General features: G+C 40.3%; 1 protein-coding gene and 1 long non-coding RNA gene across 11 annotated transcripts in view; one reads left to right on the forward strand and one right to left on the reverse strand.

The window, feature by feature from the left end:
* The window catches only part of LOC139408405 (SH3-domain GRB2-like endophilin B2b), a 54,698-nt gene extending 53,050 nt beyond the window's left edge, over nucleotides 1-1,648 (forward strand). For all 10 annotated transcript variants that reach the window (XM_071152254.1, XM_071152244.1, XM_071152245.1 and 7 more), the window contains one exon: nucleotides 46-1,648. In XM_071152254.1, coding sequence (XP_071008355.1) covers nucleotides 46-153 — 108 coding nt within the window. In that variant the 3' untranslated portion in view covers nucleotides 154-1,648. The remainder of the gene's footprint in view (nucleotides 1-45) is intronic.
* A 10,230-nt stretch (nucleotides 1,649-11,878) lies between these two features.
* Nucleotides 11,879-14,311, reverse strand: LOC139409861 (uncharacterized). The gene is made up of 4 exons (XR_011634439.1): nucleotides 13,985-14,311; nucleotides 13,813-13,855; nucleotides 13,639-13,680; nucleotides 11,879-13,216 (listed from the first exon to the last, which is right to left on the reverse strand). It is a non-coding gene; the product is annotated as an uncharacterized lncRNA (long non-coding RNA).
* Between the last annotated feature and the right edge of the window lie 239 nt (nucleotides 14,312-14,550).

The following is a 14,550-nucleotide window of genomic DNA, read 5'->3' on the forward strand; positions in this document are numbered from 1 at the left end:
ACTTTGTAGTATTATCCCTCTGATGTGATGCCCGCTCTGTTTCAGCTCATCACTGTCTACACAGTGCCAGGCATGGACCCAGACTGGCTCGTGGGAGAGCGGGGCAACCAGAAGGGCAAGGTGCCCGTCACCTACCTGGAGTTGCTGAGCTAGATGGACCCACGTAGGGACACACACACGTACACACACGTCCTCAAACGCACGCTCGCACACACACACGCACACATGCCTCTACCCTATGGTCTCATGGCACAGGAGGTTGGTGGCACCTTAACTGAGGGGGACGGGCTTGTGGTAATGGCTGGAGTGGAATAAGTAGAATGGTATCAAACATGGAAAGATGCCATTCCATTTACTCCATTCCAACCATTTTTATGAGCCGTCTTCCCCTCAGCAGCCTCTGCTGTCTCATGGTGCGCAACACACTTACTTTGGTCTCTGGCCAATTCAAACGCATATGCAAAAGGATTCAAAAGCTAAATGAGTGGATATATAGCGCATCAGAAGGGGAACAGTCGTAAAAATAGTGAATAGTCTATATTCTAGCTCTATAGTTGCTCTTTTCCCACTAGCTATTTGGAATCCATCCACCTTGCACGCTCTATCTTTCTTTCTCATTGAGAAATGACAGGAGCCGCTCGAATAAGGTGGCATATCTGGGTATATAGTGTATATAATAGACTCTCAATATATAGAGGAAATGTCCTTCTTGTTTTATTTCGTTTTTCAGCCAAGCTAATTTAGTCATAGTTAGTCACCATTACTTTGACATTTCAAAGCCGTGGGGAAAAAAGTAAAACCGGCTGTAAAATCCCCCAGCTGTAGGCCTGTAATGCAAACATCATCCAGAGTGACGCAAATATTTATCTCTCCAAGGTGTTATTAGCCATTGGCTATCACAACATAAAACATGAATCTTGAAAGAAAGAGACTGCTGTACAGTATGCTAACAGAAGGTGACTCATATTGGCTGAGTCATAAACAGGTGATGAAAGACGAGAGGAATAGTTGAATTTCAGTTCTTATGTTTTCTGACTGGTTGCATTCTGTTTATGTACGTATTCTATTGACGTGGCTTTTATTTCTTAGGTATCACTGTTTGACTTTTTTACGAGTGTTCCCCCATCTTGCCCTATTTGTGAGGAAAAAGACAAAACCATGGTAACTTTATTAAACTAACAAAGGTTAATGCAAATCAAAGTATTGAGTTGCTCTCTCAGTGGGTTGATCCGTTGTTGATGTTTGCGTGTCATTGTTGTTTTTGTTTATCCACTCTGGTTGCTGATGTTTGTCGAGTTTCGGGTGTGTTTTACTAGCTATCAGGTCTTAATGTTTGTCTTTTTGAATTTGTAGATGTTTTGAAATGGGTGTAGTTGTATGTAATAAGTTCAGACCTGTGGTTTCCTTTCCTCCCTGATCTCCCTTTACCCCTGTGTGGGTCGCCATCTCTCCCTGAACCCCTCAACATTTCCTCCTGTCAGTGTTACCAATATGCTGTTGTATGATTATTGTATGAATGGAACTTGAAGAAAATTAACAACAGCTTGTTTAAACTGATAAAAAATAAGCACTGGATAATCTGACACATTAAAACAAAACAACTTTTCATTTATAACATTGTACAACTGAATAAAATGTTACATTTCAACATTGTTTTTTTTGTGATGATGCAGTTCCACTCCTCATATTTTGTGTTTATTGGATAGATGTAGGAACGAGTGTACTGAAATAGCAGTGGACCAGAGTCAAACCCATGTTGCAGCGGAGGCAGGGGCTTAGACCGCTGGACCAGCCTAGGTCACATGTAATGTTTTTGAAAGACAGAGTGGGATGATCTGTGACTCACTGGAACCTTTCCCGGTTTGAGGAATTAATGCAGCCACAGAGTTACACACAGACAGGGTAATACATAGGGATAGACTGATGTGGTTTTCTGAAGGCACTCTGTGCAGCTACCTCACCAAATGTGGATTGTAGCTTTAAGACAACATAATTTAAAGGTTCCCTTATTTGGCCTTACGATAAGACCTAGGCCAGGATTCAATCTGATCGTGTTTTGTCTGATGTGCACCTTTTTAAAGGCAATGTTATCACATTTGTGGAGACTGTGTTCACGGTAAATGCTGTATATATCGTCTCAATCAGAAATTAGCTTTAAATATCATATAAAACTGATCTACCACTGATCGGATTGAATCCCGGGACTGAAGTGGCCTATAGGATTGTAGTTGAATATTGATCATTTTTGGATAGAGGGTCACCGGGCATTAAATGTCACACAAACACTTCAGTCCATAGAAGAAAACTTCAGATTTACTTGGCTTGTAAGCCGAAGAAAACCATCCCAACCGTGAAGCACAGGGGTGGCAGCATCATGTTGTGGGGGTGCTTTGCTCGAGGAAGGACTGGTGAACTTCACAAAATAGATGCTATCATGAGGGAGGAAAATTGTAGATATATTGAAGCAACATCTCAAGACATCAGTCAGGAAGTTAAAGCTTGATCGCAAATGGGTCTTCCAAATGGACAATGACCCCAAGCATACTTCCGAAGTTGTGGCAAAATGGATTAAGGACAACAAAGTCAAGGTATTGCAGTGGCCATCACAAAGCCCTGACTTCAATCATATAGAAAATGTGTGGGCAGAACTGAAAAAGAATGTGCGAGCAGGTAGGCCTACAAACCTGACTCAGTTACAACAGTTATGTCAGGAGGAATGGGCCAAAATTCACCCAACTTATTGTGGGAAGCTTGTGGAAGGCTACCCAAAACGTTTGACCCAAGTTGAACAATTTAAAGGCAATGCTACCAAATACTAATTGAGTGTATGCAAACTTCTGACCCACTGGGAATGTGATGAAAGAAATAAAAGCTGAAATAAATCATTCTCTCTACTATTATTCTGACATTTCACACTCTTAAAATAAAGTGGTGATCCTAACTGACCTAAGATAGGGAATTTTTACTGGGATTAAATGTCAGGAATTGTGAAAAACTGAGTTTAAATGTATTTGGCTAAGGTGTATGTAAACTTCCGACTTCAACTGCAGTTCCTGAGTTCTTTAAATGGTCTGTAATTAAACCATGTTTAAAGAAACCAAACCTCAATCACCTTTCCAACATACTAGAGAAGAATGTAGCCCAGTAGATAACATTATTTAAAAATTCAAACAGTATCTCTGAAACCTTCCAGTCTGTTTTTAGAGCATGTCACAGCACTGACACTGCACTTGTCAAGGTATTCCATGACCTACTGTTGTCCTAAGACCGTGGTCATGTCTCTATTCTCATTCTTTTAGAACTAAGTTCTCCCTTTTACACTATTGATCATACTATTCTTAAGAGGCCAGAATGCTTAGTTGTTCTGCGAAGACAGGTTCTTAACTGGTTTAAATCATACCTCTATGAGCACTATTAATTAGTTCAGCTGGGTAACTAGTCATTGGAATGTTCCAAGGTTGAATTTGACATTCCTCACGGTTCTGTGGTAGAACCCCTTTTATTTTCCGTATACATGCTACCCTGGCCTTGGCTATGTCATCCATAAGCACAGACATACTCCACTATTAAAAACCTACAACTGCAGCCCACATTTTAACCAACTCTAAAAGGCGAGTACATCACTCCATTTTTATCTGCACCACACTGCCAGCCTGTAAAGTATCAGTCAGATGTTTTAAATATTAATGTAATATAATCAGCCCTCATAACACCCACATATCAGCAGTGCATCACTGGCTGATGGTGTTAAAACTTGTTTTTTTCTGTCAGGTTTCCTCTCTTTGCGTCACTCAAAACCAATGGATTTCTATTTCAGAACCACGTGTCATACCCTAGAGAGAATCCCTCTCACTCAAACTCTTTCATCATACACATCCCACAGTCTTTCCTCAAGATTCCAAAAAGGTCAGAGCAATTTCACTTCGCCCCCACATTACTCATGTCTGGGCTAGTCCTGCCAACTGTTGTGCAAACAAGCTAATGTACAAGCAAGAACTTCCCTGCATTCCCTTGTGGAATACTGGGGATTGAGAGAAAAAAATGTTGGCTGTAGTTCATGTGCTACAGACATCGCTATGCTTGCAACCAGATCAGATTATGAAAAGATTACAACCAAAATATGCCAACATTTCCAGTCTAGTCTGATGGAAAAACACCTATGACTGAAGTTTGTCATGCAAAATTGTTTGCTTGAAAATACTTCCACAAGTAGATGTAACCAAACATATTGTTAGACGCTAACTGTGAACTGTAAGTAGTTGTTTCCCATTGTTTTCTCTCTAGTTTTAAATTGTCACACCTCAAGAAAAAGATGTGACCTCTACCAATCTACAGTATATTGAAATCCCATTCCCCTTACATATGTTGTTTTTTTTAATTATTGGAATTGTTAGAGACATGTAAAAAGGTGCTGAATTCAAGGATTGTACATGGGAACGTCTCATTTTTTCCACCCCTGACTAGATTGGTGACAATCACAGAGTGACAGACTCTATCTCTGTTGACTAATACGATTGACTATGAGTTGTGTGTTGTGTAGAAAGTTGCTCGTCCGATCACCAATCAGGGCAGAAAATAATGCCTTCTGTTACAATGGAACTAGTTTTAGAATCCCTGGCCAACTGTCAGCTAAGAACTTTTTAACTTCCCACTCTGTTCTTAATGTGCACCAATCCAGTTTTAGACCTGGAAATAGCACAGTTTCAGCTGCCACGCTTGTTTTAGATTGTGTTTGGTATTTTAATTTTAATTTTATTTGGATCCCCGTAAGCTGTTGCAAAAGCAGCATCTACTTTTCCTGGTGTCCACACAAAACATGAAACATGACATAATACAGAACATTAATAGACAAGAACAGCTCAAGGACAGAACTACATATAATAAAAAATGATAAAAAACACAACTACTGACCCCATAACTACTGACCACAACCACACAACTACTGACCCCATAACTACTGACCACAACCACACAACTACTGACCCCATAACTACTGACCACAACCACACAACTACTGACCCCAAAACTACTGACCACAACCACACAACTACTGACCCCATAACTACTGACCACAACCACACAACTACTGACCCCATAACTACTGACCCCATAACTACTGACCACAACCACACAACTACTGACCCCATAACTACTGACCACAACCACACAACTACTGACCCCAAAACTACTGACCACAACCACACAACTACTGACCCCATAACTACTGACCACAACCACACAACTACTGACCCCATAACTACTGACCACAACCACACAACTACTGACCCCAGAACTACTGACCACAACCACACAACTTCTGACCACAACCACACAACTTCTGACCACAACCACACAACTTCTGACCACAACCACACAACTACTGACCCCATAACTTCTGACCACAACCACACAACTACTGACCCCATAACTACTGACCACAACCACACAACTACTGACCCCATAACTACTGACCACAACCACACAACTACTGACCACAACCACACAACTTCTGACCACAACCACACAACTATTGACCACAACCACACAACTATTGACCACAACCACACAACTTCTGACCACAACCACACAACTATTGACCACACAACTAGTGACCACACAACTACTGACCACAATTACTGACCACAACCACACAACTACACTACCGTTCAAAAGTTTGGGGTCACTTAGAAATGTCCTTGTTTTTGAAAGAAAAGCAAGTTCTTTGTCCATTCAAATAACATCAAATTGATCGGAAATACAGTGTAGACATTGTTGATGTTGTAAATGACTGTTGTAGCTGGAAACGGCTGATGTTTAATGGAATATCTACATAGGCGTACGGAGGCCCATTATCAGCAACCATCACTCCTGTGTTCCAATGGCACATTGTGTTAGCTAATTCAAGTTTATCCATTTAAAAGGCTAATTGATCATTAGAAAACCCTTTTGCAATTATGTTAGCACAGCTAAAAACTGTTGTCCTGATTAAAGAAGCAATAAAACTGGCCTTCTTTAGACTAGTTGAGTATCTGGAGCATCAGCATTTGTGGGTTCGATTACAGGTTCAAAATGGCCAGAAACAAAGAACTTTCTTCTGAAACTCATCAGTCTATTCTTGTTCTGAGAAATGAAGGGGGGGGGGGGACACCTCACACCCATTGTAAATCTTAAGGCAGCAGACGAATCCTTTGTCCTCTCAGTGTGGAGGATTGGAATGTTTGTGTGGGCCTATGGAGAATCTACCTCAGAACAGTAACATGCACTAAATGGACTTTGAGACAATATATTTCATTAGCCAAAATGGTGGTAATAACGATAGATGTAATATGAAAATTTGTGTCATTTTTGTTATGTTATTAAATGTTAAATGACAATGTTAAAATTAAAACATTGTAACTTGAAGAGTTAAATGTACATGATGTTTGCATACCGTGCAGTGTGTGGAAAATGTCCATATCAAAGAGAATGTTTTTGTAAAAGTGAACTGTGAAATTTAGTTGTCTAATGAGATCAAAGTACATTGTGATACCTTGCCTCGTAACTAGATACACCCCAGAGAAATTGCCATGAAGACAGAAACATCCCTTTCTGACCCGAGGGTATAAAACTTGTGAGTTAAGAATTTACAATTCAGACTAGATGACCACGCGCTGCAGGCAAGGTCTACGATTAGTCGCAATCCCAAAACGCAACACGAGGTTGAAGAAGACAAAGGAACCTCTTAACAATCAATGCTATAGTTGAGTAGCTGTATCTGTATCTAAGAAGGTGAATTCAAGCAGGACCACCCCGTTATTCTCTCCAAGGAATCTTGTGTCTACACTGCTTTCATTCCCACGCTGGAACAATTTACATGGCTGATTAGCCTTCCTCAGAAGACCCCTCTTACAGAACGAGGGCGAGGAAACAGACCACGAAGAGAAAGGACACTGACATTGTGTGAACAATCAAAGACTTACACCCGGTGACAAAAGAGGTGCCGCCATTAGAGGAGAAGGCGGAACTCAGTCCACGAAGAGAGACCCCAACGGAGACCTTCGCCGAGTAATTATTTCATTATATTCTGACCCATAAGAGCGACAGTTCGGGGCAAGGTGTTAGGGCTAAACTAAGCAAAGTTAATAAATGTATCCAAGTGTGTTTTTCTCTCGTGCACTCTCTCTTTCTAAATTCCCATTTTGTGTAACAGGTATCATATTGTGTTGGCCCACTAGGGACCTGTTTCATTGTACTAAGTTCTAATCAATAGCCTAGACTGTGTGTTTGTGTATGTGTATCTTATATTATAATTTAGCTTGTTAGTAAATAAGTAACCAAGTCAACTGGTGTGGTATGGAATGATTTAGTGAGACCCTAGTTTGTGCAGATTTACAAATTATGCAACGTTCAGGATGAGACTGTAGAGGAAATAAATGAATTAGTGACTGCTGTAAAATCGATATTCTGATATTCTTTGAGTTAATTTGGGAAATGGTAACTCATTAAAACAAACTTTACCCATGGTGCCCCAGGCTACTGAGTTAATTTAATCACGTAATTATAAACATAGTTCATTATTTGATTAACAGCAGTCGTCACATTAATGATACCAACATTAGGTAAATAGGAAGCTTGTGTAGTAGAGCTTTGTACCAACATTACGACAGTGGTCAAGACTAAATATATGTTGTTCTCTAATTCTGGCAAAATTGTTGATGGACTACCTATTTATTCATTGAATGGTTCTCCAATCGATTGGGTTCCAGTCTATGAATATCTGGGTTTTTGGATTGACAAGGATTTAACTTTTAAAAAACATAACATGAGCTACTTAAAAAGCTATGATTTAAAGTGGGCTTCTTTTTAAAAAAAAATACGTCTTGCCTCTCCCTGAACAGCAGGAAGCAGATTGTACAGTCAACTTTCCTGCCAGTTCTTGACTATGGTGACACAATTTACCAGAATGCAGCAGCCACTACTCTTAAACCTTTGGATGCCGTCTACCATAGCGCCTTTCGCTTTATCACAGGTGACAGTTTTAATACTCGTCACTGCATCCTGTATCAAAAGGTTGGTTAGTCCTCATTAAAGTCCCGTAGATCACGTCACTATTCCCTTTTTGTTTACAAAGCTCTACTACACAAGCTTCCTATTTACCTATTTTCATTGTTGAAGTATACAAATTTGGTTGGTTAACTCTTGAGGTTCCTCAGGTCCCCAACGAATTAGGTAAATCCGTATGTAGTTTTAATGCCCCTCACTGCTGGAACAATTTGCAGGGCTCATTACAATTAGATGTTCTGGTGCCACTCGGGCAGTTAAGGGTGTTACTTGAGGACCTAGTAGCTGTGGACTGTAAATGTTTTTCATAAATAATGTTGTTTTGTTTTACATTGTATTGTTGTGATCAGGGCACCGTTTGGAATAAGGCCATGCTCTCAATGTTGTTGTCCCCTGAATACATAAAGAATAATAAAAAAGAGCAACAATAAGACCCTGCCCGGCCGCTGAGGTTCAGAGGAATAGGAGGACGTCAAAGGGCGGTTAATGTAGTGGAGGTGAAACAATAGTACATCAGTGATATCACCTTCCCTGGGATCTTAAGCCAACTGTCGTTCACGGCATTGAGTTGCAGTGTTATTGCAGAAAGTTGTTGGTCTAGCTTTCTCTATAGACTAATAGTCACAAGGTGCTGCTGACATTCTTAACTGTCCATATATCAAACCGTTATGTCAGCAATGATTGATGAGAATTAAGAGATGACGTTGTCTGTAGCGACCTAGTGTGCTGTACACCAGAGGGGAACACCCTTTTCCATGCTGGAGTAGAGACACAGGCAGACATTATAGATACAGGCAGACATACATGCCCACCAGCGTGTCTTCACCCACGCAACCCTATTATAGCCACACTGGGTTATTTTTAATAACAAGGCTCTTCATTTGCCTTTCGCGTTAATTGTTTAACACTGGGAAAGGTATGATGGTCAGATGTGAGCCAACTGTCACTTCCTTTGGACAACTGTGGCTAAGTTAATTAAACAGTATTTTTCCATCACTCTACGACCATTAATAACAATCACCTCTGACGTTGTCCACTTCAACTGTTCCTTAGGGTGTAGTTAAGATTCACGTTTGGAACGGCAAGTGCTGTTTGTATTTCCATTGTACAAGTGATGTCATTAGTTCAAATTCCCTTTTGACATACAGAGTTATTATTAAAGTGAAATATACAGATAGATACAGTGGGGAGAAATACTATTTGATACACTGTCGATTTTGCAGGTTTTCCTACTTACAATGCATGTAGAGGTCTGTAATTTTTATCATAGGTACACTTCAACTGTGAGAGACGGAATCTAAAACAAAAATCCAGAAAATCACATTGTATGATTTTTAAGTAATTAATTTGCATTTTATTGCATGACATAAGTATTTGATCAACTACCAACCAGTAAGAATTCCGGCTCTCACAGACCTGTTTGTTTTTCTTTAAGAAGCCCTCCTATTCTCCACTCGTTACCTGTATTAACTGCACCTGTTTGAACTTGTTACCTGTATAAAATACACCTGTCCACACACTCAATCAAACAGACTCCAACCTCTCCACAATGGCCAAGACCAGAGAGCTGTGTAAGGACATCAGGGATAAAATTGTAGACCTGCACAAGGCTGGGATGGGCTACAGGACAATAGGCAAGCAGCTTGGTGAGAAGGTAACAACTGTTGGCGCAATTATTAGAAAATGGAAGAAGGTCAAGATGATGGTCAATCACCCTCGGTCTGGGGCTCCATGCAAGATCTCACCTTGTGGGGCATCAATGATCATGAAGAAGGTGAGGGATCAGCCCAGAACTACACGACAGAACCTGGTCAATGACCTGAAGAGAGCTGGGACCACAGTCTCAAAGAAAACCATTAGTAACACACTACGCCGTCATGGATTAAAATCCTGCAGCGCACGCAAGGTCCCCCTGCTCAAGCCAGCGCATGTCCAGGTCAGTCTGAAGTTTGCCAATGACCATCTGGATGATCCAGAGGAGGAATGGGAGAAGGTCATGTGGTCTGATGAGACGAAAATATAGCTTTTTGGTCTAAACTCCACTCGCCGTGTTTGGAGGAAGAAGAAGGATGAGTACAACCCCAAGAACACCATCCCAACCGTGAAGCATGGAGGTGGAAACATCATTCTTTGGTGTTGAGGGGAGGATGGATGGGGCCATGTATAGCGAGATCTTGGCCAACAACCTCCTTCCCTCAGTAAGAGCATTGAAGATGGGTTGTGGCTGGGTCTTCCAGCATGACAACGACTCGAAACAAACAGCCAGGGCAACTAAGGAGTGGCTCCGTAAGAAGCATCTCAAGGTCCTGGAGTGGCCTAGCCAGTCTCCAGACCTGAACCCAATAGAAAATCTTTGGAGGGAGATGAAAGTCCGTATTGCCCAGCGACAGCCCGAAACCTGAAGGATCTGGAGGTCTATATGGAGGAGTGGGCCAAAATCCCTGTGGCAGTGTTTAAAAAAAATGCACCTTTATTTAACTAGGTAGGCTAGTTGAGAACAAGTTTGAGAACAAATTTGCAACTGCGACCTGGCCAAAATTAAGCATAGCAATTCGACACATACAACAACACAGAGTTACACATGGAATAAACAAAACATACAGTCAATAATACAGTAGAACAAAAGAAAACAAAAAGTCTATATACAGTGAGTGAAAATGAGGTAAGATAAGGGAGTTAAGGCAATAAATAGGCCATGGTGGCGAAGTAATTACAATATAGCAATTAAACACTGGAATGGTAGATGTGCAGAAGATTAATGTGTAAGTAGAGATACTGGGGTGCAAAGGTGCAAGATAAATAAATACTGTATGGGGATGAGGTAGGTAGATAGATGGGCTATGTACAAGTGCAGTGATCTGTGAGCTGCTCTGACAGCTGGTGCTTAAAGCTAGTGAGGGAGATATGAGTCTCCAGCTTCAGGGATTTTTGCAGTTCGTTCCAGTCATTGGCATAACATAGTAAACATAAATCCGGGACACTCCAATTAGTATGTGTTACGTTTGGTAAGCTATGCATTCATTTGTGGATGTCCATCATCCATTTCATATGATATGTTATGAATTACATTTCATACATTACGTTATGAACTTGCAAAGAATATGATATGTTACGAATTCCAATCTAACGTTAGTTAGGTTAAGGTTAGGCTTAGGAGATAGGTTAAGGGTTAAGGTTAGAGTTGGGGAAAGGTTTAGCTAACATGTTAAGTAGTTGCAAAGTAACTAAAAAGTAGTAAGTAGTTGTTAATTAGCTAAAATGATAAGGTTGTCCGTGATGAGATTCGAACACTCAACCGTTATATTCAATGGGTATAAATCACTCATTTAAAAGTCCAAAAATGAATGTAGCAATAGCTTATCATGAAGGGGAGACCAGAGGGGTATACTACAAAGCAGGATAAAGGAGTTTGCCAGCTAACTTTCCTAAATATTCTGATATAACTTTAAAGATAAGCTTGAAATGGGCATAGTCTAATTGTTTCAACAAACAAAAACACATACCGAAGTTTAGCTGTTTTACTTAACCAGAAAATCTAGAGTTATTTCTGGTTGCTTATCAAAGTTAGCTGGCTAACTTGTTGATCATGCTTTGTAATATACCCCTCAGTAGTACTCAGTGGAGTGATTCATTTAACTGCAGTGTAGAAACATCTTTCCATTACACACATCCACTGACTAAGAAATGGAAAACTTCCAGGGATGATGACACAACCTTTTCAGGCCAGGATTCACACTTAGGAACCCACACACAGGAAGAGTTCAATTGTCATCTATCCAACTTTCACTGCTTTGCCTCAGGTTTCTCTTTCATTCAAGGAAGAATCCCAAAGTAGAAATTTGTTATTTACAGAAATTAAATACTTTATTCACAGAAAGGTCAATATAAAGTGTTTACTTGGTAACATATTTAAAGGGATAATTCACCCAAATTACAAAATGACATTCTGCTTCCAGGCAGAATAACAGACAGTAAAGGGAGTTTAATACCTTTCCCTAGAGCTACGGCCACACAAAGATTTTGTGTTAGAAAATTGCTAATTGAGCCAATGGGTTTGTATGGGAGTAATCCATTGACAGGTGATGGACAACAGAGATGTGTATGCAACTCGTCTGAAAATAATTTACTTGAGTTTTTGAGGGACACAAAAATAAAAACGTCATATGTCTGTAGCGGCTGTAGCCCAAGGGTCAAATCCTACGTTGACTCTTGCACAAATCTCATGCGTTAAAGAATTAGGCAACATTTTGAGTCAGGAATTGACCCCCCTTTATAAAATCATAATAAGTTATTTCATTTAACAACAATGTAATTAATCTTGATCAAGAAAGGAAATGTGTAGCAAACAGTACATACTGTGAAATGAATGTATGAATACATTTATTTAACACGGCAAGTCAGCTTAGCAAATTCTTATTTACAATGATGACCTAGGAACAGTGGGTTTAACTGCCTTGTTCAGGGGCAGAACAACAGATTTTTACCTTGACAGCTTGGGGATTTGATCCAGCAACCTTTCGGTTACTAGTCCAATGCCCTACCACTAGGCTACCTGCCACCCTGAAATAAGGTCAGCTTTATCAGAAGGAAAGCCTTAACTAATATCTGCATGTTACAGGAGCATTGTATCCACAAGGATTTTAAAATGTGCCTTGAAACATGCACTGGTCCTACTAAAAGTAAGCATGGAAATAAATAATATAAATCCACACAGACTGAATATTTTTGGAATAGACATGTTCTGTCTAGAGGAGAAAAGCACCAATATACATGGTAGTCTCTGCTGAACAGTCAATCAGTTCATAATTGTCTTCATTAATGGACACCCTCAGGAGGTCCCCTTCCTCCAGAGCAACCACCTGTCCCGTGTACACAGTCCTCGCTCCTCTCCTATTATCTGGTATGCTATCCTTGACTTCCATGATAGAGCAATTTTTTGGGTATCTATTGGAGAATTTCTGGACTTTCAGGCTAAGAAAATGGATCTCGCCAGATACCTTGTCTTTATCCGGCATTCGAAAGTTGAACCCTACGTAGACAAAGTATCGGCCTCCCTGAGGGACAACCAGAGCATGCTTCTCCTCATCATAGGTGAAATTTTGCATGTGCGCCAAGCCAGTTTCCTGGTGTTCCCATTGGATGTAATCTTCAGGCACGGAGTTGCACCTTGATGATGCTGGAGGTAGGAGAAGATGGAGAGGATCAGAGGAAATATATAAACGATTGTGATTCTGGAAATATATCCACTTGATATTCAACACACAAAAAGCCAACATTCCTGACTGCTGCCCTTGCACAATATTACCACAGCTCAATGTGCACACTATAGCCTAATTGCAAACTAAACAGTAAGTTTGATTAGGCATGTGAATAACACCATACCCATACACTAGGGATTTCTCAGTGATATCCAAAAAGCATGTGGTTCCTAAAAGAGAATCATAAAGGCACATCTAGGCTACATGAGATAATACAATTGTATAACAAGAAGAATTGGTATAAATCAGCAAACTTTTTTTTACAAAGTTGCAAACACACACATCCGGTCCATTCACATGCATATATATATATATATAAACACGCTTTACTAAGACATACTTGTCAGGTGAGCGTTTGGCTTCGGGTTCTGTTCTTGACGATCTGGTAGGAAAAAGAAAACAACGATCAGCGCATGCTTGCTTTACGCTGCTGATAGACGCGCCTCTCGAGGCTTAAATCATAAAATCAAAGTAATGTACTATGGAAGACATATCATACGAAATAGTTACATACCTATAGTTTGCTGTCGTGAGTATTCTGCATGTTTGAATGAATCCTACAAACACAAGTTAATTATTAATGGTCACCCACAGTAATGAAAGTTAAAGCTCCATTAAAATCCAATGCTAAAGCTCTCCCGCATCTCTGTGCCCCGTTAAAAACATATGGATGTCACATTGCTTACCTTCTCATTACAGTCTCTATTCACACGCTGCGTAAATACAAATAGAGCTGCACAACCCAGAACCAAGAATAACGTGACAAGACGCAAGCGACTTTCCTGTCGCTTCATTTCTTGACAGTGTTTGAGCAAAAGAACAACAGACTCTTGCTGCGCCATTGAAATCAACGTATCGTGAGGAATCTCGCTGTTCCTTGCGCACTTATCCATATCAAACCACCACTACGAAGTCTAAAGTAACGTTTTATCTTCTTATTGAAATGCATCCCATTTTATAGTTCTGCTACCGCCTACGCGACTCGGCTGTCAGTGCATCAGTGCACATGTGCCCCGGGAAAATCCCCAAAATCGTGCATTACAGACTACCCCTCATGCTGCTATAAATGACCACTCTCAAATTAATCGACAGAGCTGTGGGTGTAAAGGTAGTTTATCATGCACAAATTAAGGCAGTTCAATGTAGACAAAAGATTAATTACGCTCTTTTATCTTCTATTAATGGTGTATGCCTATGGATGCGTAGCTAGCTATGTAGCCGAGCTGTCTATGGATCCTAAGCGTTTGATATA

The sequence above is a fragment of the Oncorhynchus clarkii genome, chromosome 5, assembly GCF_045791955.1.
Source record: "Oncorhynchus clarkii lewisi isolate Uvic-CL-2024 chromosome 5, UVic_Ocla_1.0, whole genome shotgun sequence".
Classification (NCBI taxonomy): Eukaryota; Metazoa; Chordata; class Actinopteri; order Salmoniformes; family Salmonidae; genus Oncorhynchus; species Oncorhynchus clarkii.